Here is a 26,935-nt window from a genome sequence, read left to right on the forward strand (position 1 = left end):
GAAGAGACAAGATAGTTGTAAACTGTGTTTTATGTATTCTATGATTATAACAGGATAAAAGTAGGCCAGAAATGGACAGAGATGTATAAAAATTAAAATGATAGTGTTAGATATGCTCATATTGAAGCATATGAGATTATAGGCGTCATTTTATTTTTCAAAAATTTACTTAATGTTGTTCTACTAACTTTTCAAATGTAGTAACATGTAAGAATAACTCCTGGCCTATTGCCTAATAGTTATGCTGTTTCCCATTCCACTTCTGTCATTTATTTGGGAAGGCTTTCCTGATTCTCCCCTCTCACCCAAACCCCAGATTAGGTGGTCCTGTTACATGTTCCTATATCACTGTGTCCTTCCAGCCCCGCCAAGTGCTGGTGACATTTTAGTGTTAATGCTTCTTTGATGTTCAATCTTCCCTGGTGGGCATGAGCTAATGCAGGAAGGGCTGTCTATTTTCTTGCTCACTGATGTATCCTCAGTGCATACCTCATGCCTGGTCCATGGTGGGTACCTAATAAATATTTAGTGACTAAATACTCAAGTCTACAAATAAAAGAAAACACTCAGAAGCTAAGATTTCTTTTTACACTTTATTTGGCTTTTTTGGTCTCAGGCACTTTTTGTACCCACGTATCACTTTCTCTCCATATTGACAAACACTGTCCAAATTTTTCAGCCAAACCAAAGCCAGATAGTATGGTGCATTGAACTGGCAATCAACCAAAGGAGAAGCCCAGTGATGAAAAAATATTCAGTAGGAGAGGAAAATCAGAACTCAGGCTTTGGCTAAGGCTGTCTTCATCAAGAATGATTAGAAAAGACGGAGGGGATTCCAGTGGTGTTACTCAGTCCAGAGCCTTTCCTCTCTGGCCCCACTCCTACTGCGACATACTAAATTCAAACACACAAGTGCTAATTCACATGCACTTTCATTTACATATGGGCACTTCGAGTTTGCTTCATTCTGGAGGCAAGTATAGGGAATCACCCAACCCAGGAGGCATGCATTATAATGGCAGGCTGCAAGTTGTTCTGACCCCAACAACCCTAGCATGTAAGGGCTGGAAGAGTCCTTAAACATATCTACTCCTAACAACTTCTTCCAAAATTGACACAGATTTCCTTAACAATAGTCAAGACAAGCAATCACTCAACTTTTGCTCGAGCACTTTGAGTAATGGAGAACCCAATATCTGTGACGGTTAATTTTGTGTGTCAACTTGACTGGGTCAAAGGGGTGCAAACGGTAAAAGAGAGTTACTGTGCTGGCTAGGGTGATTGATCCTGACTACCAAGGGGAAATTGGACTGCTACTCCACAACGGAGGGAAGGGGGAGTATGTCTGGAATGTAGGAGATCCCTTAGGGTGTGTGATTAAAGTCAATGGAAAACTACAACAACTCAATTCAGGCAGGACTACTAATGGCCCAGAGCCCTCAGGAATGAAGGTTTGGGTCACCTGACCAGGTAAAGAACCACAACCAGCTGAGGTGCTTGCTGAAGGCAAAGGGAACACCGAGTGGGTAGTGGAGGAAGGTAGTTATAAATACCAGCTATGACCACATGACCAGTTACAGAACGAGGACTGTAATTGTCTTGAGTATTTCCTCCTTATTTTGTTATTAATACATTTGTGTATCTATTTGTCTCTCTGTCTATATGACAATATTTTTTTCTTTCCTTTTTTATTCCCTTATGTAACAAAAAGATGTATTGACTTTATATCATAAAACTTAAGTTTTTTAATTTTATGTCATAGAATTTAAGTTATGGGATATCAAGGAGAAGAGAAACATCACTCAAGGACCTTATCTCCTTTTCTGGGGAAGAGGTTAGTGTGTTTTCAGTTGTGGGCAGGATAGTTGTATCATGTTAGGTGGAATTATGACCTTATTATTGTCTTCATTTGGAGATTAAGTATGTTTAAGGAGATGTGTATAGGTGCCACATCGACAAGGGGTGAACTTGTGATGCTTAATTTTATATGCCAACTTGACTGGGCCATGGGGTGTCTATATATTTGGTTAAACATTATTTTGGGGTGTGTCTGTGAGAGTTCTTCTGGACAAGAATAGCATTTGAATTTGTAGGTTGTGTAAAGCAGATGGCCTTCCCCAATGTGGGTGGGTTCGTCCAATCCGTTGAGGGCCTGAATAGAAAACAGAAAGGCAGAGGAGGGAGGATTTGCTCTTAGCCTGCCTGACTGAGCTGGGACACTGGTCTTCTTCTGCTTTGGGATTGGAATTTACACCATCAGGCTCTTGGTTCTCAGGCTTTTGGGCCTGGACAGGAACTCACACCACTAGTTCTCCTGGTTGTCAGGCCTTCAGCTTTCCTGGGTTTCCAGCTTGCAAATGGCAGATCATGGGACTTCTTAGCCTCTATAATCGTGTGAGCCAATTCCTCATAATAAACTATATATATTTTGTTCCTCTGGAGACCCCTAATACACTATCTTTCACATAATCTCTTCCAGGATTGGCAAACATGAGGCACACATGTGACACTCTCACTCCTGCGCCCATGGCAGACATCACTAATTGATCACAATGTTTTTTTCCCTCCAAGTCTAGGTTAGGTTCAGAGCTTAATATTCTCATTCTTAGTATGGTTTTTCAATTGAACAGAGTTCAATTGCAGCCCTGCCCCAGCTCCTGGAAAGTGATTTCTTACATTTGCCTCTCCAGATCTTCCACATATTGATCCTCTTTATGCCCTCTGTGACACATCTGATACTCTGACGTGAAGATGTTTCAGGGCTGGAGGTCTTGAGCTGCATGGGACATAGCCTGGGAAAGGCAGAACCTGGAGGGTGGTGGGTTGGTATCAGGCTCTCCTGAGCCTGAGGTCCACGAGGCAGAGCCAAAGATTGGAAACAGGCATTTATTAGGAGGTATGAAGAGTCTTTCCACTGAATTCTGAAACCTTTATCCAAGGCCAAAGCCAAGGGTCCATTGAGGCTTCAGGATCCAGGTTGAGGGCAGCTCAAGGCTACTTATGATAGAACCGGGACTAAAACCTCAGTCTGTGATTTCCAGTCCATCGAGTCCTCTGTCAAACCCTATTCTTCTCCTTGAGAAAGCATTCAAATGCTATTTCTCCAATTTTATTTTGAAACCATAGGCCAAGTCATGAAGAAGGCAGGCGATCTGTGTGGAAGAATGTTGGGTCTGCTGAGACGTAGTGTAATTCTTGCCAGCCTCCTGAAGAGCGTGGGGAACTTAGCTATGAAGAAAGCCCAAATGGTTGCCATATTAGATTAGCAAAGGTTTATTTTTAAATACTTAATTATATTAAACTCATAGGGAAATCTTGGGTTTCCTGAAATGGTGAGATCATCCATTTAGACAATCTCATTTTTGACAGAATTGTCCAGGGTGGAGGAGGAGTCTGGTTCAGGCTTTCCCATCATCTTAGCATCGGCTACAGCTAAGTCAATCTTCTCCTCTGGTGGGTATGCCTTGTTCCTTTTGGCAAATGCCTGGCTGATTTCTGCATGGGTTCTGTTTTTGGTCTCAGGCAGGATAAAATAGAAATAGACAGCACCTGTGAGGCAGATCGCAGCAAAGACCAGGAAACAGTAGGTGCCCAGACTTTTCTGTGGAAAGAGAGATAAAAAATGTCAAACAGACAATCACAAAACTGGCTGCAAAACCATTTCTGGATAGTTTTTTTTTTTTTACAGCTCCCCATTCATATATCAATATTCCTGGATAAAACACCACGTGAGCGATGCTGGATCTATAGGCAAATGTGCCTTATAAATGTCTACATAAGATGTTCTCATATGAGACATGAATAAATCAACATCAAGGCCTGGTAAACATGAGGAAATGGCAGTCTTTATGTCCTTTTGAAAACCAGGCATATACAAATTAATCATCATGAAAGCAAAATGTAATACTTGCTGAACATGATCTTCAGTTCATATTTACCGTTAACTGCATTCTTCTTCTCTCCCACAATATAATCGTGAGAAAAGTATGATGTCAGAAGGGAAATGAAATTCCTCAGTTCAAAAGAAAAATATGGAACACAGACTAGGCCCAAATAGTAACCATTTTTCCCAATAAGCAAAAGATACTCACTAACTGATACTCTGATATAGCCTTGTACAAATAAGAGAGACTAGAGAAAAGAGAAATGTGAGTGCAATCACTCTATTTTATGTATCCTGATTATAACACCTAATGCCTGGACTAGAATGGCCCTGCCAACTGCACTAGACCTTGAGCTTCTCAGTGACTCAGTCAGTAGCTGCTGTGCCTTACACAGAGCCTGGCTCATGTAGTTGCTCAATAAATGTTTGTTAAATAAAAGACTTTATGGGCTCCAGCTGTCAGGACTGTGACTTTTTCATGCAACAAGTGTCTACTGATTCAAAGATAAGGTGACATTGCTTTCGAATGATACTTCACAAGAAGCAATATCTTGATTTCAGTCAATTCCATGCTATTCTTTGATTTGACATTTATTTTTGGAGTATAACACAGTACTTAAGAGCTTGATTTCTGGATCACATCCCAGATCCACCATTTACTGAATCTGAGGCTCTTTGCGCTTCATTTTCCATAGCTGTGAAACGGGGATATGAATGGTACTTAGAGGGTTGTTGGAAGGATTAAATGGGATATGACCTTTAAAGCACATAGAACAGTTCTGGATGTAGTAAATGTCCCACACCTGGGACATCTTAACTCTGAGGGTGTGTACCTGCCATTTGTCCACAAAGATTCCAGGAGCAGTACAGAGAAGGGAGAGTGTGGGCTCTACAGTCAGTTAGGTAGGGCTCAAACCCTGGCTCCATTATTTACATGTTGTACCAACACTTCAGAGGTGTTATTCTGAGACAGAACGTCAATCCACTGATTGAAATTTCCTCATTTCTAACATGGTGATATAAACTGCATATTGTTTGGAAGATTAAATGAGACACATCCAACTTGGCATTCGGTATCTCCATTGCATGCTGAATAGGCATCAGACTTATCAAATCCCAACGGGAGCCTTGAAAACTGCTCCTGCTCTGGTCTTCCCCGTCTTGGTTGATGGCACCTCCATCCTTCTATCTGCTTAGGCCAACCACACACTTAGAGGCAGACCTGGCCCCTCTTTGTCTCTCACATTCGCATCTGATCAATCAGAAATCATGTTGGCTCTACCTTGAAATATGTTCTGGATCCCAGTGCGTCACCACCTCTACTACTACCATTTTGGTGCAAGCCACCATCATCTCTTGCTTGGATTGTTGCAATAGCTTCTCAACTGATTTCCCTACTTCTCCCCTTAAGATTACTCTTAAAAGAGAGGTCAGAGTGACACTGCTAAACAAAGGACAGAAGTAAACTACTCGAGGGCAGAAGCTGTTATTTTTCTTGTGTTCCCAGAACTGAAAGAGTGCTTGACGCATAGTAGGCACTCAACAAATGTTTCTTGAATGCATGAATGAACCGAGGCTGAGAGAGGCTCCCTCCCTACCACAGGCTGCACGTGGAGCTGTCTGGGACTTCTCTGTCACCTGCAGAGCTGCCATCTGCTTGGCTTCCTGTCCCAAGACTTGATGAGTGGCACCAGGATTTTTCTCACAATTTCACAGAACTGCGTTAAGAACCCTGTGGCTATTGCAGTCATCCTGGTAAAGGACACTTTCCCCCCTCAGAAGTCTCCGGGGACGAAGGTATGGGAAGGCCAGGTGAGAGGGTCTACCTCCTGGGCACAGGCTCCTCCCATTCGGCCTCTAGATGACAAGTCCCGCTAGGTCTCCTTCCCCAGCGATGACCACCCTTATGGAGGGATGGACCTTGCTGCAGACAGGTTCTGACCAGCCCCTACCTGTGCACACAGGTAGAATTCCAGAATTCTAGAATTCCATCATCCTAGAACTGGCTCTGCAGACACCTGCTCCTGAATAAGGGGCGTTGGTAGGACGGTGTTGCGAGGCCGGCTTATGAAGTGGGAGGAAAGAAGGAACTCAATGAAGTGAGCATCTTTTCTGCCCAGATCTTTCACATGCATGCTCATCGCTGCATCAGGGAAACAAGCGCACTTGGCCCCTCTTTACAGATGAGGAGATCAAGGTAGAAGGAGGTCATCTGCTTTCCCAGGGTCACACTGCTAGGATGTGGCAGAGCTGGAATGGGGCTTGGGCTGGGAGACGGGATGGGCCAGTCTAAGCTGACAGTAGCACTGATTACTGATCACTGCCAGCATTGTTGACTGATTTACTACTGGCAGCAGCCCTATGGTGTAGCTCCGATCTTACAGATGAGGAGGCTGAGAGGGGTGAAGTTGTCGGTCCAGTGTTTTTGGCTTGAAAGGCAAAGCTGACTCCAACCTGGCAGTCTAACCCCAGAGCCATGTATGTACACCGTACTCACAGCTCAGAAAGTAAGGACGGGAGAGAAGACAAGGAGACACCTGGCTGAAGAGTCAATGGGAAAAAACCCTCAGACCATGCCAAGCGCAGATGTTCAAATAGAAAGTCCAGGCCAGTGCTGGAGAAGGGCCGAGAGGATCGCACGGATGGAAGAAGCCGAATGGCTGGGAGCTGGAATTTGGCTGTTCCTGGCAGCCAAAGGACATTTATTGGTATCTGCCCTAAATAACTTCATGCCAACAATCATGTGACAACCTGGCATTACTGCAAGTATGTGATTGCATTTAATCTGGGAAGAGAAATGCACTTATTAAGCACCTCCTGAGTGCCAGCAATATTATAGACATTATCTCATCTGATTCCATAGCCCACACTGTGATATCACCGTTTTTATTTCCACTTTACAAAAGATGAAATTGAGGATTAGAGAGGTTCTGAAACAGGTCCAAGGCCACGTGGGGATAAAGGAGTCAAGACTCCCACTGAAGTCAGCCTGGCTGGGCGCTCAGGCTCTCTCCATTATTTATCATGACTCCCTCACTGCTGTGTGTGTGTGTGTGGGGGGGTGGAAATGAAAGGCTACTGGGATCCTATGGTGTTCCCCAGCAACAGCTGGGAAGTAGGTCTTCTTCACCTTCTCTTCTGGGTGAGGAAATGGAGATCAGAAAGGGCAAGGGATTTGCCTGAAGTCATCCAGCTGGTAAGGGGCTGCACCTGGATTTGAACCCAGGTCACCCTGAGCCAGAGGTCATTGTCTCTCTTCTGTCTGCCTCCCTCGTGCAAATTCACTCAATGCAGTTGGTCCAGCAAAGCGCCTGGCATAGAGGATGTACGTGTCACTTTTTCCTTTCTCCTCTTTTACTTCAAAACAGCCAAGAAATTCACTTTGTGCCCCACTGCTCCTGAAAAGTTATTCAACCACTCCTAAGTTATTGCTGATTTGGGAGGGTCTGTCCGGTGCCCCCGAGCAAGGAGTTGTGAGGCAGCCTGTCTGCAGTGGCAAGGACACTGCCGAAGAATCAACAGACCTCGATTCTAGATCTGACTCCACCGCCACCAGCCCCTCCCATGACCCTGGGAAGCACCCACAGCACGTCTGGGCCTTATTGTCCCCATCAGTAAAATGGACATAATCACATTCAAGGTTTTCTGTAAAACACTTCCACATTCACAAAACTCAGTCCATAAATGAAAAAAATCGATAAATCTGGCTACTTTAAAATTAAGAGTGTCTATACATCAACAGGCACCATCAAGAGAGTACAAGAGCCACAGACGGGGCGGGGGTGTTGTGATGCATAACTAAGAACGAGTACTCAAATTAATAAAAACAACTCAGGGTCCATAAGAAAAAGATGGCCTGATAGAAAAAAGGCCAGAAGGTATGAAGAAGCGTTTCACAGAAGAGCAAATATAAGTGGCAAATAAGTTCACGAAAAGGTGTTCATTGTTCTTAGTAATTCAGGATAATGCAAGTTAAAATCATAACGTTATACCATTTCACACCTATCAGGTTGGGAAAAATGTAAAAATATGACAATGACAGCACGAAGTGTTGATGAGCAACATGAATTCTCATACCCGTGGGGGAGGCTTTGTTGTCGGTAGCCACAACGACTTTGGAAAACACCTTGGCATTACGGAGTCCAGGGGAAGCTGTGCGAGTCCTATGAGCCAGCAATGACGCTCTGAATGTGTATGTTCCAGAGTGGTGCTGTTTGAATTTCAACTAATTAAAAGTTCAGTTCCTCAGCTGCATTAGCCACATTTCAGGCGCTCAATAGTCACACACGGCTGGTGGCTTCCGCACTGCATAGTGGACAGCCCACATTCCCATCAGCACAGAAACTCGTGCACACTGTACCGGGATGCTCACAGTAACACTGTTCATAGAGTGAGCAAATGGGAAACGACTCCGATGCTCATGGAAAGGAGAAGGAATAAATAAATTGGGATACATGCAGACAAAGGACTACTACAGAGCTATATATTACTGTAGGTAGAAAACCAGTGACCTATAGCTACGCACATCAACACAGATGGCTCTCCACAACATATGTTGAATAAACGATAGGCACAGAAAAATACCTTCAGGATCATTCTCTTTATATAAATATAAAAACCAGGCAAAACAAAAGACTAGATTGTTAAGGGAAGCATTAATATGAGTGTCAAACTGTAAAGAAAACCAAGAGAATAAATAGCACAAAATCCTTGCTAGTGCTTACCCTCGGGTCAGGGAGAGGCACCCAGGGCATTCCAAAGGCTTAGGTTGGCTGAGCAAGTACACTGATTTTTTCCTACTATTTTTATATATAATGTATTCTATAATTATAATACTGAAATCATTCTCTTTGTATATATGATTCATTTCATACTCTTTTACATATGATGTATTTCATAATTATAATAATAGTTTGTACATATAATATGTATTATAGTATATATGAAAGAACCTAAACCCAAGTAGTAATTCACTCCTGGTGAACAAGTATCAAATGGAATTTTACTAAGAAGAAACCTAGAAGGCTGGAGTCGAATGTAGCTTTAATTTTAAAAAATCCGCCAGGCCACAGGGCTCACCCCACAAATAGGTTAGTTGTGGACCAGTCTGGAGGGTGGAGGCAGGTCGCTGACCCTGAGGTCCTGAGGATCCCTGGGCGCCCCAGAGGGAACGGAAGCAGCACCTCATCAGGTGTAGGTGCTGGGCCCCCTCATCCAGGTAAACTCCTCTTTTCCAACTTACATGAAAGCTATTAGCTGGAGTTACATCACTTCTCTAAATACATCTTCTGTGTTGTTAGAAATGGTCATGAAAATGTTCATATTCTCTGATACAGAGAAAAAAATTTCTTTTGAGAATACACTATACTGCCAAATTATGCTAAAAATATAAAGCAATTTTGGCAAAGTGCTACTTTTAGGAAAAGGTCCTTGATATTAAAGGGAAATCTCAGCTTTCCTCTACTCCAGTTTATCAGAATTAGGTGAAAATGGAGAAGCTATTTAAAGCCACCAGCTTCCTCAAATAAAGACAGTAGATGCACATTGCCGGAAAGGACGCTGTGAGTGCTGACAAATGAGCCCTTGGTTCCCTTTCCAGATCAGCGATGTTGAGTGGGTGGGAGGAGGGGGCACGGGCACTGCCTAGAATCTAGTCACAAAAAGCCACACACTCGCTCTGGAGGTAACAAAATTATAACCCTGTGTAATTCTCTGTTAAATTTAGAAGTAGCCATTCAATCAGATTATTGAAAGCAAAAAGCATTCTGTGTTAGAGTGAATAATTCCCGCCATAGTGGCTACATGCCCTGGAAGAGCTGACTACACTCTTCCAAGTTCCACGGCAGACAGCCCTTATTCCCATCAGCACGGAAACTCTTGCACATTGTACCGGGATGTTCATGCTAACACTGTTTACAGAGCAAGCCAACAGGAAAGAACTCAGATGCTCATGGAAAGAAGAAGGGTATACTCTTCCATACTTTTGGAGGGAGAGGGGATCTCGCTCTTCCTCTCCTTATAAGGCCACTAGTCCTATTGGATTAGGACCCCATCCTTATGACCTCATTTAACCTTAATTACCTCCTAAAAGCACTGTCTCCAAATATCGTCAGATTGGAGATGTACACTCTTCCATACTCGACTTAGAAAACTCCTCTTCCTCCTCCACACTAGGTCCAACATGTCTCTCCGTGAGGCCTTTACACACACAAACCCCTACTGAGCATACGTCCCACTGTTTGCCAGTTGGCTGCATCCCAACTGTGATCTCCTTGAGATCGGGGGCACATGTCACTCCTCTCTGGGTCCCAAGAACTCACCACAGTGTCTGGCACAGACTGTTTTCTTAAATGAGTTCATCGCAGTGTGTTTAGAACAGTGCCTGGCACCCAGTGTTATGTAAGTGTTGGCTCTTCCCCCTCTCTGTGGGGCTCTGCACGGTGTAAATGAGAGTGCTGGAGGCTGGACTAAGCCAGCTAGGAACCCAAACGTCATCCGGGACTCCTCCCGTCCCCTTAGCAGTCAAGTGGGATCCATCCACTAAGTCCTGGGGTATTTCCTTCCTTAAATAGGTCCTCAATCCAGCCTCCCCTTGGCATCTCCACTCTGGAAATCTAGCCCAGGGCTCAGCACACTTTTTCTGTAAAGGGCCACATGGTCTCTGTCAGCACCAGTGGACTCTGCCCTTGCAGTGGGAAGGCAACCATAGACAATGATACATAAATGAATGTGCGTGGCTGCGTTCCAATAAAACTTTATTTACAAAAAATAAACCAGGGAGTGGGCTGGAATTTGGCAACCCCTGCCTCACCCAAGGGACCACTGCCTCTCACCTTCTTGACTGGTGTCCCCCATCCATGAGGCCTCTCCCCACTCTGTTCTCCACCATGTAGCCCGAGGAGTCCTTCAAAAACATACCTTTGTCATGCCAGCCCTCTGCTTAAAACCCTGCAGTCTCCTCCCATTGCTCTTGGGATGAAGACCAACTTCCTTAGTTTGCTCTGAAAATTGGCGAGGTCCCTCCTCTCCACCACTCTTGCTCTCTGTGCTTCCTCCACACTGGTTCTTCATCACTCCCACCTCCCACCATGCTTCCTGTTGACTCAGGGCCTCTGCATGTGCTGTCCCCTCTTTGCCTGACTTTCAACCTCCCCAACTCCTGTTCATCCTTCTGATCTCTGCTCTTGTTCTCCAGGCAGTCTGCCCTGCGCCCAGGCCAGGTCCCTCTATCATAATCTCTCCTAGCTCCATCCTCTTCCCTTCCATCTTGCAGAGTAATCACATAGTTAGGTGTGTGATTGCTCGATCAATGACTGTCCCCTGCTGGACTGTACTCTCTCTGAGGGCAGCAGGGTCATGTCTAGTTTTGCTCATCACTGTGGCCCAGTGCATGGATAATAGTAGGTGCTCAGTGGATAGTTATGGAACAAATGAATCAATACGTCTTTCAGTTTCCCTCTTGTTGTGAACTGAATTGTGTCTCCCCAAAATTCATATGTTGAAGCCCTAATCTCCAGTGTGACTATATTTAGAGATAGGGCTTTTAGAAGGTAATTAAGGTTAAATGAGGTCATAAGGATGGGGTCCTAATCCTATAGGAGTAGTGGCCTTATAAGGAGAGGAAAAAAAAGGGAGCCTCTTTCTCTCCAAATGCATACCTTGGGGAAAGGCCATGTGAGGCCACAGCAAAAAGGTGACCATCTGCAAGCCAGGAAGAGAGCTCACACCAGAAACCAACCCTGCTGGCATCTTGATCTTGTACTTCCAGCCCCTAGAACTGTGAGAAAATACATTTATGTTGTTTAAGCTGCCCGGTCTATGATATTTTGTTACGGCAGTCTGAGCAGACCAAAAGACCTCTAGCTCTGACAGCCTATCATATTATGACTATGAATAATTACAAAACCTAGGCCTATGCTCTGAAATAAAGGCTATGCAATTGAAACTTGTGCAAATTCAAATATTGTAATTGCTATTGGGAATGGACAAGAGGAAAAGATATTTTAAATGATGAGTCTTAACAACAGACATGTAAATAGGACATGAGCAAGCCTTTGGCCTGGGGCAGGGAGCACTTCTAATGTTACTAATACTGATGTTAGTCCTGAGCTATATTTGTTGAGGATTCTGGGCCAGGCAGTGAGCGAAGTTCTCTGTGCTCGGAGGGGTTAAGCAGCTTGCCCAGGGCCTCCCATCTGATAAGTGTTAGGCTGCAAATCCGAAGTCTGTGATCTTAACTACTTTGCAAACTGGCTCCTTGCGGCCGGGCTTTGGAGTCGAGGCACGTGCAGTAAGTTGTTACACACACCTGCAGGACCAGCTTCCTCGGCCACGGCTGGCTGATGATGGGTTAGTTTTCTGAGTCTCCCATGTCTGAAAATGCCTTTTCCCCTTTCTCGTTCGTGAAGGTACAGATTTCTAATTTCAGGATATTTTCCTCTCAAGACTTTGAAGACAGTGCTCCTTACCTTCCAGGTAGAGTCTTGCCCAGGAGAAGTGTGACATCATTTCTTTTCAGGTTATCTGATTTGTCCCTATGGAACTTTTAGGGTTTTCATTTTCACTCTAGTATTCTCAATTGCACATCATTGTGTTTAGAAAGGTATCCTTTGCACCCAATTTGCTTAACATGAGGTGGGCCCGTTCATGCTGAAGACTCGTCTTTCTGCAGGTCTGGGAATTTTCCTTCTATTATTTCTCTGGCCTTTGCTGGTGAAGTGCCCTAACCAGTGCCCTGCTGTCCGTGTCCTGGGACCACTTCTAGTTTCTCAGCAGTCCTGTCCTAGATGCATTTTGGGCCAGATTCCCTCCATCAGTTCACCCCATCCACTCTCTAAGAGATGTACTCATAATTATGGGTACAACCATCAGACCCCTTCTTGTTTTCTAACAGGTTGTACATTTTTCTCTATTTTGAGTATATCTAGGATTTGGGGGTGGGTGGGGCAGGCAGGCTGGTGTGCTCACCTACATTTCAATAGATACGTGCTAGCCGAGCCTTGAGGATGAGAGTTGCAGAGCTGCAGCTGTTCGGGGACTCCAGTTGATGGAGGAAGGGATCATGCAGGTGAGATCAGTGATGCTCAACACGTCTCTTTGAGAACCTGATGAAAAGTTATGAATCCCCTTCTCTATAAAAAGAAAATAGCTCATATACTTGACATTTTCAACACTATTTCTGGTGTGGGGGCATTTCATGGTCTTGTTGAAGCTCATCCACGGGCTATCTGGTGTCCACAGGCCCCAGGTTATAAAACCTAGCCTGGGTTGTAAGTTCCATGATGGCAGGATCCATGTCACCTGCATTCCATTGTACCCCACCCCTAGACAGTGCCTGGATCACTGTAAGCATTTTCTTAATAAAGTATGTTGAACGAGTGGATAAATGAATGAAATGAGAGGACTTTTATGGAGATGCATGAAGGTACAAAAGGTTGTCCAAGTTAGATTTTCATGATGTAACAAAAATATAATTCTGCTTACTTTCCACCCCCACCCACAGAGCTGGAACATTGGCTCGTTGGTGATTCACACCAAACTCTTGGCTGAGTCAGAGGATGGATGGCCATTTAAGAATTGATGGAAGGCAGATGCCTTACACATGGAACTCTGATTCTGCAAAGAGCTTTACAAGGCCAGGCTGTTCTACTTTATGAGCAAAGTAGACTTGAAACATTAGGATGTTTCTGCTGGAAGCTGGAAGGGAACAGAGATCTTAGTGATGACTTGCATCTCTGGTGTGCGTTGTGCCTCCCAAGTCACTGTCATATGTACACTTAAGATCTTGTTGGGGCTGCCCAGGAATCTTTGCGGTAGACACAGGCCTGTGGGTGCCTGGTGACATTTCAACTCAACATGCCCTGCTGGAAGCCACAATTAACAACCCTGCCCACATCGCTCACCCGCAGCCTCGCCCTCTCCCTGGCAAGCCTGGTCTTCCTCCACCTGTGCTCAGAAATGGCCCTGCATCCTCCCACTCGCCCAGGACGGACACCTGAAATCACCTTCGACTAATTCCTCCCTCTCGGCCTGTCTTTGCTGCTAAGTCCTGATAACTTTACCTTGAAATCTTTTTTCTTTTTTAAATATTCAATTTTTTTAATCAAGATGAAACGTACATGTAGTAAGTTGCACAGATTTTAAGTGTACCCTTCAATGAGTTTGGAGAAAAGTACACCCCTGTGTAACCAACGCCTCTATCAAGATGTAGCACATTTCCACCACTCCAGAAAGTTCCTTACGCCATTTTCTAGTCAATGCCCCCCCTCAAAACACAGATAATTAACAACTGTTTTGGTTTCTAACATCTTAACATCCATTTTTCCTGCCTCTACTCCAAATCTGGTTCCCACCAGGCAGCCAAAGAGTTCTTTTAAAAGTGCAAAATGGATCACGTCTTAAAATCATGCAGTGGCTTCCCAGAGTCCTTTGGATAAACCCCAAATCCCTCTCATACTCTCAACGCTTGGGGCCTTTGACCTCAGCCTCCCTGCCCTCCCTCAGAATTACCTGCAATCCTCTCAGATGCCTGCTCTGTGCCTGCTCAGGCCTTCTGCCAGCATCTTCCTTCTCTCTGCCAGGCATTGCCTCCCTCCCCCACCCCACACACTTACTTCCTCAACCTCAGCTTGAAAGGTCCCTGCACTGGTCAGCCCAGTTAGGCCCCCACTGCACCTCCTCCCATGAAGCACAGACTAGGCCTGTCCCATGAGGGGCATGTCTGTTCTTTCTGAAACGTTAGGGCAGAACTCTGCCCCCGCTGCTCACTGCCCAGCCTGCAGAGACTGAGTAAGCGAAAGATGTTCCTTCCTCCCTTCATACCCAAGGAGTATCGCCTGGGCCATCCAGGCGAGGGCAGTTGGTTTGCTTTAGATCCCACTCTCCTAGATCTGCATCAGCTCTCCCCCTCGTTTTGCAGAGGCATTTGGGATATGACCCAATATTTTTCAAGTTGAAAAGAATCATTTTCTCGCTTCCAGATTCTATTGAACTCAAATGGAATTTTATAACTCCAGTGGAATCGAGCAGGCACACACTGTATGTAATTTTCTCTGAACCAGGAAATACTGGCACTAATGGCAGAGGCTGAATCATCTGCAGGTCTTTACAATGAACCACCCAATGGACACACTGGTGCTGACCACAGCAAAGGCCCAGAGGAAAAGGCAGTCTGTGACTAATATCACCCACCAGAGACAGAGGGTGATATTAATCTCCCCAGGGTTCAAGATGGCCCACCCCACACCACCTCATATCTAGGACATTTTGCAGGAAGGGGGCACGGTGGGTGGGAGAGAAGGGAGACGGGGAGAAGGCAAGCTTTGAGAGGAAACTTCTCCTAGATGGCTCAGCTAGTAAGGGGTGGATAAGCTTCTGGCACTTTCCATGAATTGCTCTTTTGGTCTCCTCTCTTCTTCTCAAGTGACCCTAGTATCACATGGCAGGAAGCCACCTGTATGGTACTAATAACGATCATGACAGCAACTGTTCCTGAGTGTCCATGGGCAGATACTGTGCTCAAGTCTTGATTTCATCTCTAATTCTTTTGAGAGCCCTGCTGCAAAATTGGGGTAATTCTCTTGCTTTATAGACATGAAAATTACTGCTTGAAGAGCAACCAGAGTTGGACAAAGTTTGCCCAGCCTGCCCTTCGCCTCTAACTGCTGAGGGGCATTGCCAGGACTCGAGGTCAGGCTGTCTGACCCCAAAGTCTGCGCAGATCCTCAGACTGCGTCTCATTTGTATGTAATATAGTGCCTGACACATCAGGACATCAGCACACCAACCAACCACAGCAGCCCCCATTTACCAAGCTCCTCTGTACTGGAGACGGTGCCAGCGTGTCAGGTACCGCCCAGGCTGGGAGCCCTGGATGCAGAGCCTGAGACTGGCGTGTGAGTGCAAGGAGCTTCTTTTTGGGAAGTGATCCAGGGAGGGGGTTGAGATGGGGGTAGGGTGACCGACTGTCCTGGGTTTCCCAGGACCAAGGGGTTTTCTGGGATGTGGGACTTACAGGGACAACCCTGGGCAAACTGGGATGACTTGGTCACCTTAGATAGGGAAGGTGATGTAGGTTGAATTGTATCCCCCAAAATATGCTGCAGTCCTAACCCCTGACACCTGTGAATGCAGCATTGTTTGGAAGTAGACTTTGCAGGTGTAATCAAGTTAAGATGAGGTCATACTGGATTGTGGTGGGCCTTAAATCCAGTCACTGGTATCCTTATGAAAAGAGACATGGAGAGACACACACAGGCGGAAGGCCGTGTGCAGATGGAGGCAGAGATTGGAGTGATGCAGCCACATGCCAAGGAATGCTGAAAACTACCACAGACTAAGAGAAGGGCAGGGAACAGGTCCCTCCCTCACAGCATTTGGAAGGAACCAACCTTGCTGACATCTTGATTTTGTACTTCTAGCCTCCAGAACTGTGATAGGAGAAGTTTCTATTGTTCTAAGCCACTAAGCTTGCAGGACTTTCTTATGGCAGCTAGGAAACTAAGACCAAAGGGCAAGTGTCCAACTGGGACTCAGTGCTTCTTCTGGGGACCTATGGGAGACATGGACCCCACAGCAGAGTTGCCCCCACACATACGAGGAGGAGAAGCTGGGGCATTTATCCCCCAACCTCGCCAGTTGTGGGCCACCCCAACACTTCTGCCTGTTCCTCCCATAGGTAGAGGGCAAGCCCAACGCAGGGAGGCTGGGGCCGGCCACAGGCTTCTCAGCGCTGTTTGTAGACAATGGTGAGGGTGGGGGACATGGGCGGCAGCATCTGTCACAGAGCCTTTGCTCTTTTTAAGCCTTATCACAACCCAAGGAGGGGACAACAATGCTAGTGCTTCTGTGGTGCTTTCCCTATGCCAGAACTGTTGTCACTTCACATGCATGAACTCCCTCAGCCCTCACGTGACCTGCCAGGTGGAGCTCTCCCTAGGTCGGTGTTCAGATGGGGAGGTCAGGGACTAGCCCAGAGCCGGAGGTGAGGGCCATTCCCTGCGTGTGCTCAGAACCTCAGCAGTCTCATTCTCCAGTGGTGATGGGGAGTTAAGGATTTTCCCTGATTTACAGATGAGGAACCCGAGTCTTGGAGAGGGTAAGGAGCCAGCCCTGGGCCCCTGCTAGTGGGTGGGATACAGTCCAGGTTTGATTCATGCCATTGTCCAGAGCCGTGCTGGCTCCAATATTTTTTTCTGAGGAGGAAGTCCAGGCTCCTTGCAGTCTCTGTTTGGGATTGGGATACATGTGCCGCTGACATATTTTGAGATAAGTGAAAGGCTCAAGATGCTTGGGCAGTTGCATCTTTATTGTTTGGCTGTTATGGGCTGAATTGTGTCTCCCTGATTCATATGTTGAAGTCCTAAGCCCCAGGACTTCAGAATGTGACTGTATTTGGAGTTAGGGTCTTTAAAGAGGTAATTAAGGTAAAATGAGGTCGTTAGGGCAGGCCCTAATCTGATACTACTGGTGTCCTTATAAGAAGAGGAGATTAGGACACAGACACACACAGAAGGAAGACCATGTGAGGACACAGGGAGAGACGAAGAGAGAGGCCTCAGAAGAAATCAACCTTGCCAAGACCTTTATCTCAGACTTCTAGCTTCCAGAATTGTGAGGAAACAAATTTCTATTGTTTACATCTCCCACTGTGTGGTACTTTGTTGTGGGGACCCCAAAGCTAATACAGTGGCTCTCGATTGTGGCTGAGACGGCTTCCAGAAGGGCTGCAGAATGGAAATGGTTCATTTATGGAGTCACAGCCAGCCGAAGTTGCTCCCACGGGAGGGTCTGAGTGCGGTGGAGGATGAGAATCAGAACCTATAAGTCCCGCACTTCTCTAATGTATTCATCATTGCCAACAGCAGCCCGAGGAGCCTGGCCCTCTGCCTTGGCAAGCTCCCATCCAGAAAGGAAATTATTCAATGCTGCCTTCCCTGGCTTGGGTCAAGAGGCTGACATTTCACAAAATAAAAATGTGGCCACCTGACCGGTGTCTCTATCAGTGTGTCCAGCAAGGCTGTTCCACTTGCATCAACAGTCACACTTTCAGCGTTTCCTGAACGGTCCCTGAAAACCCAGAGACCCTGGAGACGCCCCAACTCGCAAGAACTCTGCTTCGAGAGAGAATTTGTCTTAGAAATGCCCAAAAATTGCCTTAAAAATGGGCATAAGGAAATTCTTATAATATCATATCAGGTGAGAGAGGCAAAAAACAAAACAAAAAATTGGTTCCAATTTTTATAAATATGAAAACTTACGTATATTTGGAAGAAAAGAAGGAAGCAGCATCATCAACTCATTAACAGGGATGGTTTCACTTCTTGATATTTTTGTAGTTTCTACAGTGAACCTGAATCACTTATAATTAGAATTTCCTCATAACTTTACAGGAGAAAAGAAGGAAGAGGAAGAAGATGAAGAAGAAGCAGGGGGGGAGGAGGAGGGAGAAGAAAAAGATAGCTCAGTGACTGTCCCCTACAGAGGACTGGCCCTTCCCTTCCAGCCTCTTAAAGGGACCTGCTCAGCCATCTTCAAATATGGCTGAGTGAATGACCCCTATCAGAGCCATGCTTCTGAGAAAAAGTACAGAAAACACCAGGTCTGGGGTTTGGCACAAAAAGCAAAAAGATGCTCAGTGAGACATTGACAGATATTATTGGGACAATGTCATTACTGTCATGTGGGTGTTACTGGAGTGCTCCAAGGGGCCAGGTGGGGTGGCTGACGCCTCCTCAATCTCCACCTCCAGCCCTCCCCAGCCCGTCAGCGGGAGAAGCTCCAAGGCTGTTCCTGAGTTGTCACGTACTGGGGTATCAATTTACCTATCTAATTATTTTCCTCCCTCTCCCTCTCTTTCGCCCCCCGTCCCCACTGCACTCCACCCTCAAGTGCACAGGGTTGAGTTAATCATATTCCTTATTTCTTGACATACCATCACTACTGGACTGTGCAACGTCCCTCTCTTATTTGTATCTATTTATTTGTTTCTCCTCTTTTAATCTTCAGTCTCTATTCTTACTCTTTTTGCCCTGCGATGCTCTCCTTCCAAATCTGGACAAATTCATGTTTAAACGTTTGATAAATGTTCTTGAATCAACCTATCCTTCCTATCATCTATCTATATCTATATCTATCTATCTGTCTATCTATCTACCTATATGCATATTTACGTATCTATCCATCCATCCACCTATCTATATCCATCCATCCATCTATCTATCTGTCCTTCCATCCATCCATTACTTATCTGCTTTTCTTTCTGCCTTTCTTTCCTTCCTTCCTCCCTCCCTCCCTTCCTTCCTTCCTCCCTCCCTCCCTCCCTTCCTTCCTCCCTCCCTCCCTCCCTTCCTTCTCTTTCTCTCTCTCACCTCCCTCCCTCCCTCCCTCCTTCCCTTTCATTCTATCTTTTTCTTTCTCTTCTTTTTTCTTTTTTTGTCTTTTGTTTGTTTTGTGAGGAAGACCAGCCCTGAGTTAACATCCAATGCCAATCCTTTTTTTTTGCTGAGGAAGATTGGCTCTGGGCTAACATCCATGCCCATCTTTCTCTACTTTATATGGGACGCCGCCACAGCATGGCTTAACAAGTGGTGCGTTGGTGCATGCCCGGGATCTGAACTGGCGAACCCCGGGCCGCCGCAGCGGAGCGCACGCACTTAACCTCTTGCACCACTGGGCTGGCCCCCCTTTCTCGTTCTTCTCCTTCTCCTTCTCCTCCTTCTCCTTCTCCTTCTTCTTCTTCATCATCATCATCATCATCATCATCCATCATCTGTCTGCCTATATCTTTGTGAAAATCTGTAACGTGGTTTTAAATTTACGTAAAAAGTATCGGGCTACAGACCTCACTCTGTGCTTGACTTCTTTCAGCACTCAGTTTAGATTTGTACATGTTGCTGATGAAGATGCTTCTCACTGCAGCGTACCTATTTTGTAGTGTGTATCTGCTATGCTCTATTTACCCTTTCCTCAAAGGATGGCTCCCCAGGTTACCTCTAACTCCTCATTGCCACAAACAGTGCTGCAGTTAATATTCTTGTGCAGTCCACCTTACGGACTTCTGCAAAAATTTCTCTGGGATATATAATTAGGGGTGGAATTTTGGGCCATAGTGTATACGGATGCTTAATTTGATTAACTGCCAATAGATTGTTCCACCGGGGCAGGAGGGCTCCCATTTCCCCGTGTCTTCGGTAACACTTGGTACCCTCCAAATTTCTAATTTTGATAATTGGGCAAATATACAGAGATATGTTATTGTTTTCGTTTGCCTTTCTTTGGTTTAAATAAGTTTACAGCATCTCTTCCTCTGTGTGTTACCATTTAGGTTTCTCATTCTGGGAAGTGCCCTTTCTTATTCTTGATCCACTTTCCTGGTAGGACTCATGTCTTTCCATTGTTGACTGGCAGGAGTCCTTACTATTCTAGGCACTAACCCCTGATCAGTTTTAGAGGTTATCCATGGCTTCTCTCACTCCTCGTCTGCGGTACCCTTGACCTTGCCGTTCCTTGCTGGGCGGAAATCCTTCATTTTGAGATCTTTGAATCCATCCCTTCTCTCCTCATTGTCTGGGCTTTTAGGGGTCTTATCCTTCCACAACCTGGTCACATCCATCCCTTCCTTCTTTGTTTTCTGTTTGAAATTTAGTTTTACTTTTCACATTTGATTCTCAAATCCATCTGGAGTCATTTTACACATTTTATCTATTTATTCACTGACCCCTCTTTTTTTTTGTTTGCAAGTTTTTGCTTACACAAAGGATTCAATGGGCGAAAATATTAAAAAACTGCTGACCTATGAAATACCCTCTCTATAAATAGGAAGGAAGAAGAGACTTAATATGTTTTTGACTCTGCACTGCTGAACTTCTGAACTGTGACGACTGTGTCACATCCATGGACTTCCTTCCTGGGAACAGGCTGACAGTCAATTAGCACTTCCATGAATGAGCTGGCTGAAAAGGTCAGGCTTTGGGAGGAAAGAAGGCCTGGCCATTAAATGGCCTTCACATGGAGCTTCTCTTGGGAATAAAATCCTCATTGCTCCTCCTGATGATGCCCATGGCCCTGTTTAAACTGCAGAAACCTTTCTGTCGACCAGTTCAGAGGTATGTGTGCCATGAGCTCCACTTTGAAGGCAGTGCTGCTGATCAGCTGACACTGGACCATAACTGTAGGAGATGAAGACCGTCTTCATGAACTGCCCTGGCGGCAAGGTGATTGTCACCAGCTTAGCTGTCTGCCTAGCCGGGGTGATGTGTTTCAGCCCAGGTGCTGCCTCATGCGAGATTCCCCTCCCCACTTGGCAAAGTGGATTTATTCTGTTTCTGACAGATCTCTTCCCTTGGCCATCGTCCTAATCTAAGCCTGAGCACCATTTCTCCTGCAGATGACAGAAAATGCCAGCCACCAGCTCTCCTTGCTCATAATCTCCCCTTGCCAATCCAGCCTCCAAGCACCCAGAAGGGTCTTCCTGAAACACAAATCTGATCACTCATTCCACTGCTTGGTGCCCTTCACTGTTTCCTAAACATCTGCCTCGGGGGTTCTCAACCCTGGTGACACGTTAGGATCACCTGGAGCACTTTAAAAAAATACTGATAATTCTACCCCCTCTCCCATTGACTCAGAATCTCTGAGGGAGGTGGCAGGTCCCAGGCAGTCATCATTCATTTATCTTAAACTCCCCAGGTAGATCTCATGTGCTTCCAGGGCTTAGAACCTCTCGTCCACAGGATCAAGTGCAAGTTCCCTAGCAGAGCATTCAAGGTCCAGTAGGATCTGTCCAACAGTCACTGAACAAATATCAAATGCTTAATGTTAAAGCCAGACATGCGATTACTATTTGTAGCTGGTATATAATGAGTCAGTATATGAATGTCTAGTCTGTGCCCTGCTACCACGCATGTCCAGACTCCTTTGTAATCTGCCGGAGCACTACCACCCCAGAGCTGGCACCACGTGATGCCTCCTGGGGCTCTCAGGACCGGCCTGTGCTCAGCCAGGGGGGCAGCAGTCAGGGACTCAGTGCCACATCTGCCTGGCTTCTGGGTATCCCTGATCATGTGTCTAGGTCCTGCTTCCAAAATCCACCCTTACTTCCTGTGGTCAGCTGCATAATGGCCCCCAAAGATATCCAGGTCCTGATATCCTGTGACTGTCCCCTTATATGGCAAAAGACACTGTGCAGATGTGATTAAGTTAAGACCTTGAGATGGGAAGAGTATCCTGGATTATCCAGGTGGACCCTAAATGCAATTACTCTTGTCTTTAAAAGAGGGAGAATTGACACAGAAGGTGAGGGCCATGTGACCACTGCAGCAATGGGACCACTGAAGCAAGACCTATGCTGCTGGCTCTGCAGATGGAGGAAGAGGGAAGGGGCCGGGAGCCAAGCAATGCAGCTCCGGAAGCTGAGAAAGGCAAGGAAACAGTTCTCCCCTGGAGCCCCTGGAGGGAGCATGGCCCTGCTGACACCTTGACTTCAGCCCAGTGAGACTGATTTTGGACTTCTGGCCTCCAGAACTGTAAGGGAATAAATTTCTGTTGTTTTAAGCCACCCAGTTGGTGGTAATTTGTTACAGCAGCTCTAGGAAAAGCATACACTCCCCATTCCTCAGTTCTGTGGTTCTACCTTGCTATCTCCAGCCCCCTCAGGCCCCCTGAGCTCCCACCTCCCAAAACTCATCTGCCAGCCTGCACCTATGTCATCTCTGCCATGGCCTGTCCCCTGCTGTGACCTATCAGTATAATAATGCTTTTCAAGTATCACACGATTTAATCTCACAGTAGCCCTCTGAGTAGGCTCTGTCATCATCCTCCATATACAGATGAGGAACAGAGGTCTGGAGAAATCCAAGATCACACAGCTTATCGGGAGCAGAGCACAGGCTCAAACCCAGGCCCTCTGACTGTAAATCCTGACCCTCAACTACTGTTTCCGTGCTTATTAAGCACTACAAACAGAGCCGTAACACCATCGCTGTCCTGCAGGGCAGTGAGGTGGAGGCTCTTTAAAGTAATTGGCTTGGCCTTCTCAGCCAGCACTGGAGAAGCAGAAGGCCCTTTGTTGGGTCTTTTCTCGGCGGGGAGCCCGGGAGCACGTAGTGCTGATAAAGGTCTGTTCTGCAGGCTGCACAGAACCAACGCGCGTTTAAATGCCAGGGAGAGCTGGCCCGCGGTCGCCATTCCAGAGGCTTGCTGCAGGATTCCTCGGGTCAGCGAGGGGGGTAGATGTGCTACCCTGATCACTGGCTTCCATCCTAAATAGCCTACCCCAAATAATTCTGCCCAAAATAATGTGCTTAAGGAATTTTATAGGAACAGATCCACAATCAGTTAGAGCCCTTACACAGAGCCATTTTCAAGGTTGGATTAGCACCTCTCACCCTCTGCAATGGGAGACATTGGTCAAGATTCTTGACTCTTGTGGGGGCACTGTATAGTGCAGTGGTTAAGAATGCACATCCTGGAGCTGCACAGGTTTCAATCCCGTCTCTACTACCTGTTAGCTGGGCAACCCTGGGTAAGTGACAACCTTTCTGTGCCTCGGTTTCTCCATCTGTGAAATGGGGCCATAATGGCACCTACCTCACAGACTTGTTATGGGATTAAATAAATTATAAATTAAGTCAAGTGCATGGAATAGAACCAGGTACCCCATAATTGCTCAATCAATATTAGGTATGCTTGTCAATCTTGGTGGTTTCCTAGTGTATTAGTTTCCTGTGGCTGCTGTAGAAAATTACCATAAATTTGGTGGCTTAAAACAACAGAAATTTATTTTCTCACAGTTCTGGAGGCCAGAAGTCTGAAATGAGTCACTGGACTGAAAGCAAGGTGTTGGCAGGGCCACGTTTCCCCTGGAGGCTCTAGGGGAGAATCTGTTCCTCGTCTCTTCCAGCTTCTGGAGGCTGCTGACATTCCTTGCTTGTGGCCGCATCACTCCAATCTGCCTCTGTGGTTGCATCTCATGTGCTTCTTCTGTCTGTGTCAAATCTCCCCCTGCTTCCCTCTTATAAGGACACCTGTGATTGCATTTAGGGTCCACTCTGATAATCCAGGATAAGCTCCCCATCTCAAGATCCTTAACTTAATCACTTCGACAAACACAACTTTTCCATATAAGGTAACAATGAGAGGTTCTTGGGTTAGGGCCTGATATCTTTGGTGGGGAGCAGGTGGCCACCACTCAACCTACTACACCTGTGTTCACATAGTCCTGACTCCCTTCTGATTTGCACCAAGTGCTGGGTGAGAATGGCTGTTGAGACCGGAGGACTTCAGCTTGCATCCTGAACCTGCGTGTTCACAGCTGAAGGACTGTGGGCAAATCACAGACGTGGCCCAGCCCCACACGTCTCAGTTGTACGATGCCCCACGGGTGGCAGTGCTCCATAAGCTATACACATGGGGGATCCTGGGGGACAACCTCGTGGTTCTGCTTCTGCATCTGGGGAACCCAGCCCAAGACAGCGTAGTATCCGTGTTATTCATCCAACAACCCTGTGGACAATTATTTCCATTTTACGAATCACAAAACTGAGGCTCCGAGGAGTGAAGAGATCCAGGGTATGGGCTACTACGAGTGCTTGGCCCAAAGTCGCAGTTGGGAGGGGTCTTTGTGGCTTTACCACCAGGGCGCCTCCACCCTCCCTCCCCTACCACATGAGCTGCATCTCTGGCGGGTGAGTCCCTGTGGCGCGCACCAGGGTGAGGGGAATGCTTATTAGTGAATGGTCGACCCTGGCACAGGTGACCCTGTTGTCCCAGTGGAGCTGGTGGGAGGAAGAGGGGAATCTGGCCCTCAGCAGCTGGGAGCCGCAGTGCGACAGGGATGTGTCTGCAGTTATTGTGCCAAAAATGAGGTCGGCATCTAACCTGGAGTCAAGTCCTCATCTATATCTGGGCCCAACAGTTTGAACCTGGCATCTAAGGTCTCCCATGATTGGTGTCGAATCTTCCTGCCCACCTTCTCCAATAATACTCCTTCTACACCCCAACACACTCTGCTTCAGCTAGTCCGGGCCACCTGGTACCTCTGAACACAGGGTTTCCTTCTACGGCCCTGAGCCCTTGCTCATGCTGTCACCTCGGCCCAGACTGCCCTTCTTCTCTACGATGGAGCTAAGTTCCACTCACGCTACAGAGCCGAGCTCCACGCCTCTCCTCCGAGAGGCCTCCCAGGCCGACTCCTGAGGTTATAACCACTCCCTCTGGGGAGAGCTGCTACGGTTTTGTGCACACTGTGTTGTAGGACTTCTCATGCTCTCCCTGGTGTGACCACCCCTTGGGTTCACATCTGTCCCCTCTCCCATAGCCAACCACCACCCTGGCTTGCCCCCGAGGGTCATGCAGGCTTATCATCAGTGTGTCCCCACACGTCGTGCAGTGCCTGGCAGGTTGTTGATACCAGCAAGGTTCATGGAATGAATGAATGAGTGAATATTTGCCTTTGGAAATCTAAATGGTTTTTGGTGGAGGCCCAGACAGACTTGCATTTGCATGTCGGTCGGTCCCACCCTCTGGTAGCAGTGTGATCTTGGCCCACTCACGACACTCAGTGTAATTTCCCAGTCAATGCGATCAGGTGTGTCCTGTGCCCCCCTGTGGGCCCTTGACAGACATTAGCTCCCACCCAGCCATTCATTCGGTCATGGCCAGGCCTCGTGCCACACATCTGGGTACAATGCAGCTCCGTGCCTGGCCTGCAGGCTCTGGTCGCCTTGTTGGGAGACAGACACAGAAGTTCATGCTCACAGACCCATGGTCTTGGCCTGTACACGGGACCGCACTCTAAGGACGGGCTTTGTAACCATGGAATCACCCCTCCTCTAGGGGCACAGAGACCCGTTTCCAGAGAGTCCAAGCGAAGGCCTGATAACTGCCTGGCAGAGATGTGGTAAAGGGATTCCCGCGTTCCTCGGGGTTCCCTTCCTACCCCGAGACCCGCCCCGCCCTCGGTTCCTCCTTCTCACAGCCCCTTCCTTCTCACGCAGTCTCACCAGCTTTTCCCGACATGCCTGACCCAGCGCGCTCCTGCAGAGGGCCCTGCGGGTGGAATTCCTCCCTGGCTCCTCCAGAGCACCTGCGCACGACCCTGGTGAGGCTGCAGACATTGCCAGGCAAGGTCAAGGCCAAGGTGAGGTGGTCTCTCTCTGACGTGGGAGCCACGTCTCTCTCCAGCTCCAGCCCCGAACTGCCCAAGGCAGTGACGAGATCTGAGCCCAAGGTCCCCCGGGGGAGAGGTCAGAGCCTGCCTTCCAGGCCTTCCCTGACCACTGTCTTTCTTTGCGACCCCTGCACTTCTCCTTGTGCTGCCCCAAACTGGAAACCCAAGCCTGTAAGGAGTAGTGCCCACGCCCTGCCCATGACACCTGTGCCCCTGACACGTCTGAGGGGACCAGCTGGTCTGATGTTGTAAGATGGGCACACAGACTTGTGTCATTTGTGCACGGTGGGACCTTAGCTCTGTGGGCCTGTGGCATCCCCCCCTGGCCTTATTCCCCTGCTCCAGGCCAGGCCCTGAGCGGCCCTGGGGCTCACTTTCTCTATGAAATCTGGCACAGTGGGTCACCCTGTTAGCGCAAATGGATGCACTTTCAACACAGTGACAGTCTCAGCGTGCTCAGGTGCTCCTCCGGGGCCCCTGAAGGAGGGACACTATAACCACTCGGAGTCCTGGTCCTACTTTGCCCTCAAACACTCCAGCACATCCCAGCAAGGTGACCCACGATGAGCAGTGACCCCAGAAACCTCTCAGGCTCCTGGGGCTTCCGGCCAGGTGGGTGCACAGCTGGAAGTGAGCCGGTTGGAATGAAGGTGATCCCCACAATACGTTGTCAAGGCCGTCAGAAAGTGGGTTATTGTCAAAGGAGTTCGAAACACACAAGAGCCATGTGGATAGAGAAAAGGCACACATCCATGAGCGTGACCATGGTCTTCCTCTCTCCAGCGACGGGGCCTCGGGTGGGTCTCCTAAGCCTGCTGAGCCTGACTCTCCTCCTCAAAAAGCAGACTCAACGGCTGTCATGGAGGAAGGATGCAGACTTTCTG

The 26,935-nt window shown here is 47.2% G+C and overlaps 1 protein-coding gene across 4 annotated transcripts in view; it reads right to left on the reverse strand.

Moving 5' to 3' along the window:
* Positions 1–588: 588 nt before the first annotated feature.
* The window catches only part of SLC2A9 (solute carrier family 2 member 9), a 261,777-nt gene continuing 235,430 nt past the window's right edge, over positions 589–26,935 (reverse strand). For all 4 annotated transcript variants that reach the window (XM_058546727.1, XM_058546729.1, XM_058546726.1 and 1 more), the window contains one exon: positions 589–3,601. In XM_058546727.1, coding sequence (XP_058402710.1) covers positions 3,347–3,601 — 255 coding nt within the window. In that variant the 3' untranslated portion in view covers positions 589–3,346. The remainder of the gene's footprint in view (positions 3,602–26,935) is intronic.

Source organism: Diceros bicornis, chromosome 8 (genome assembly GCF_020826845.1).
Source record: "Diceros bicornis minor isolate mBicDic1 chromosome 8, mDicBic1.mat.cur, whole genome shotgun sequence".
Taxonomy (NCBI): Eukaryota; Metazoa; Chordata; class Mammalia; order Perissodactyla; family Rhinocerotidae; genus Diceros; species Diceros bicornis.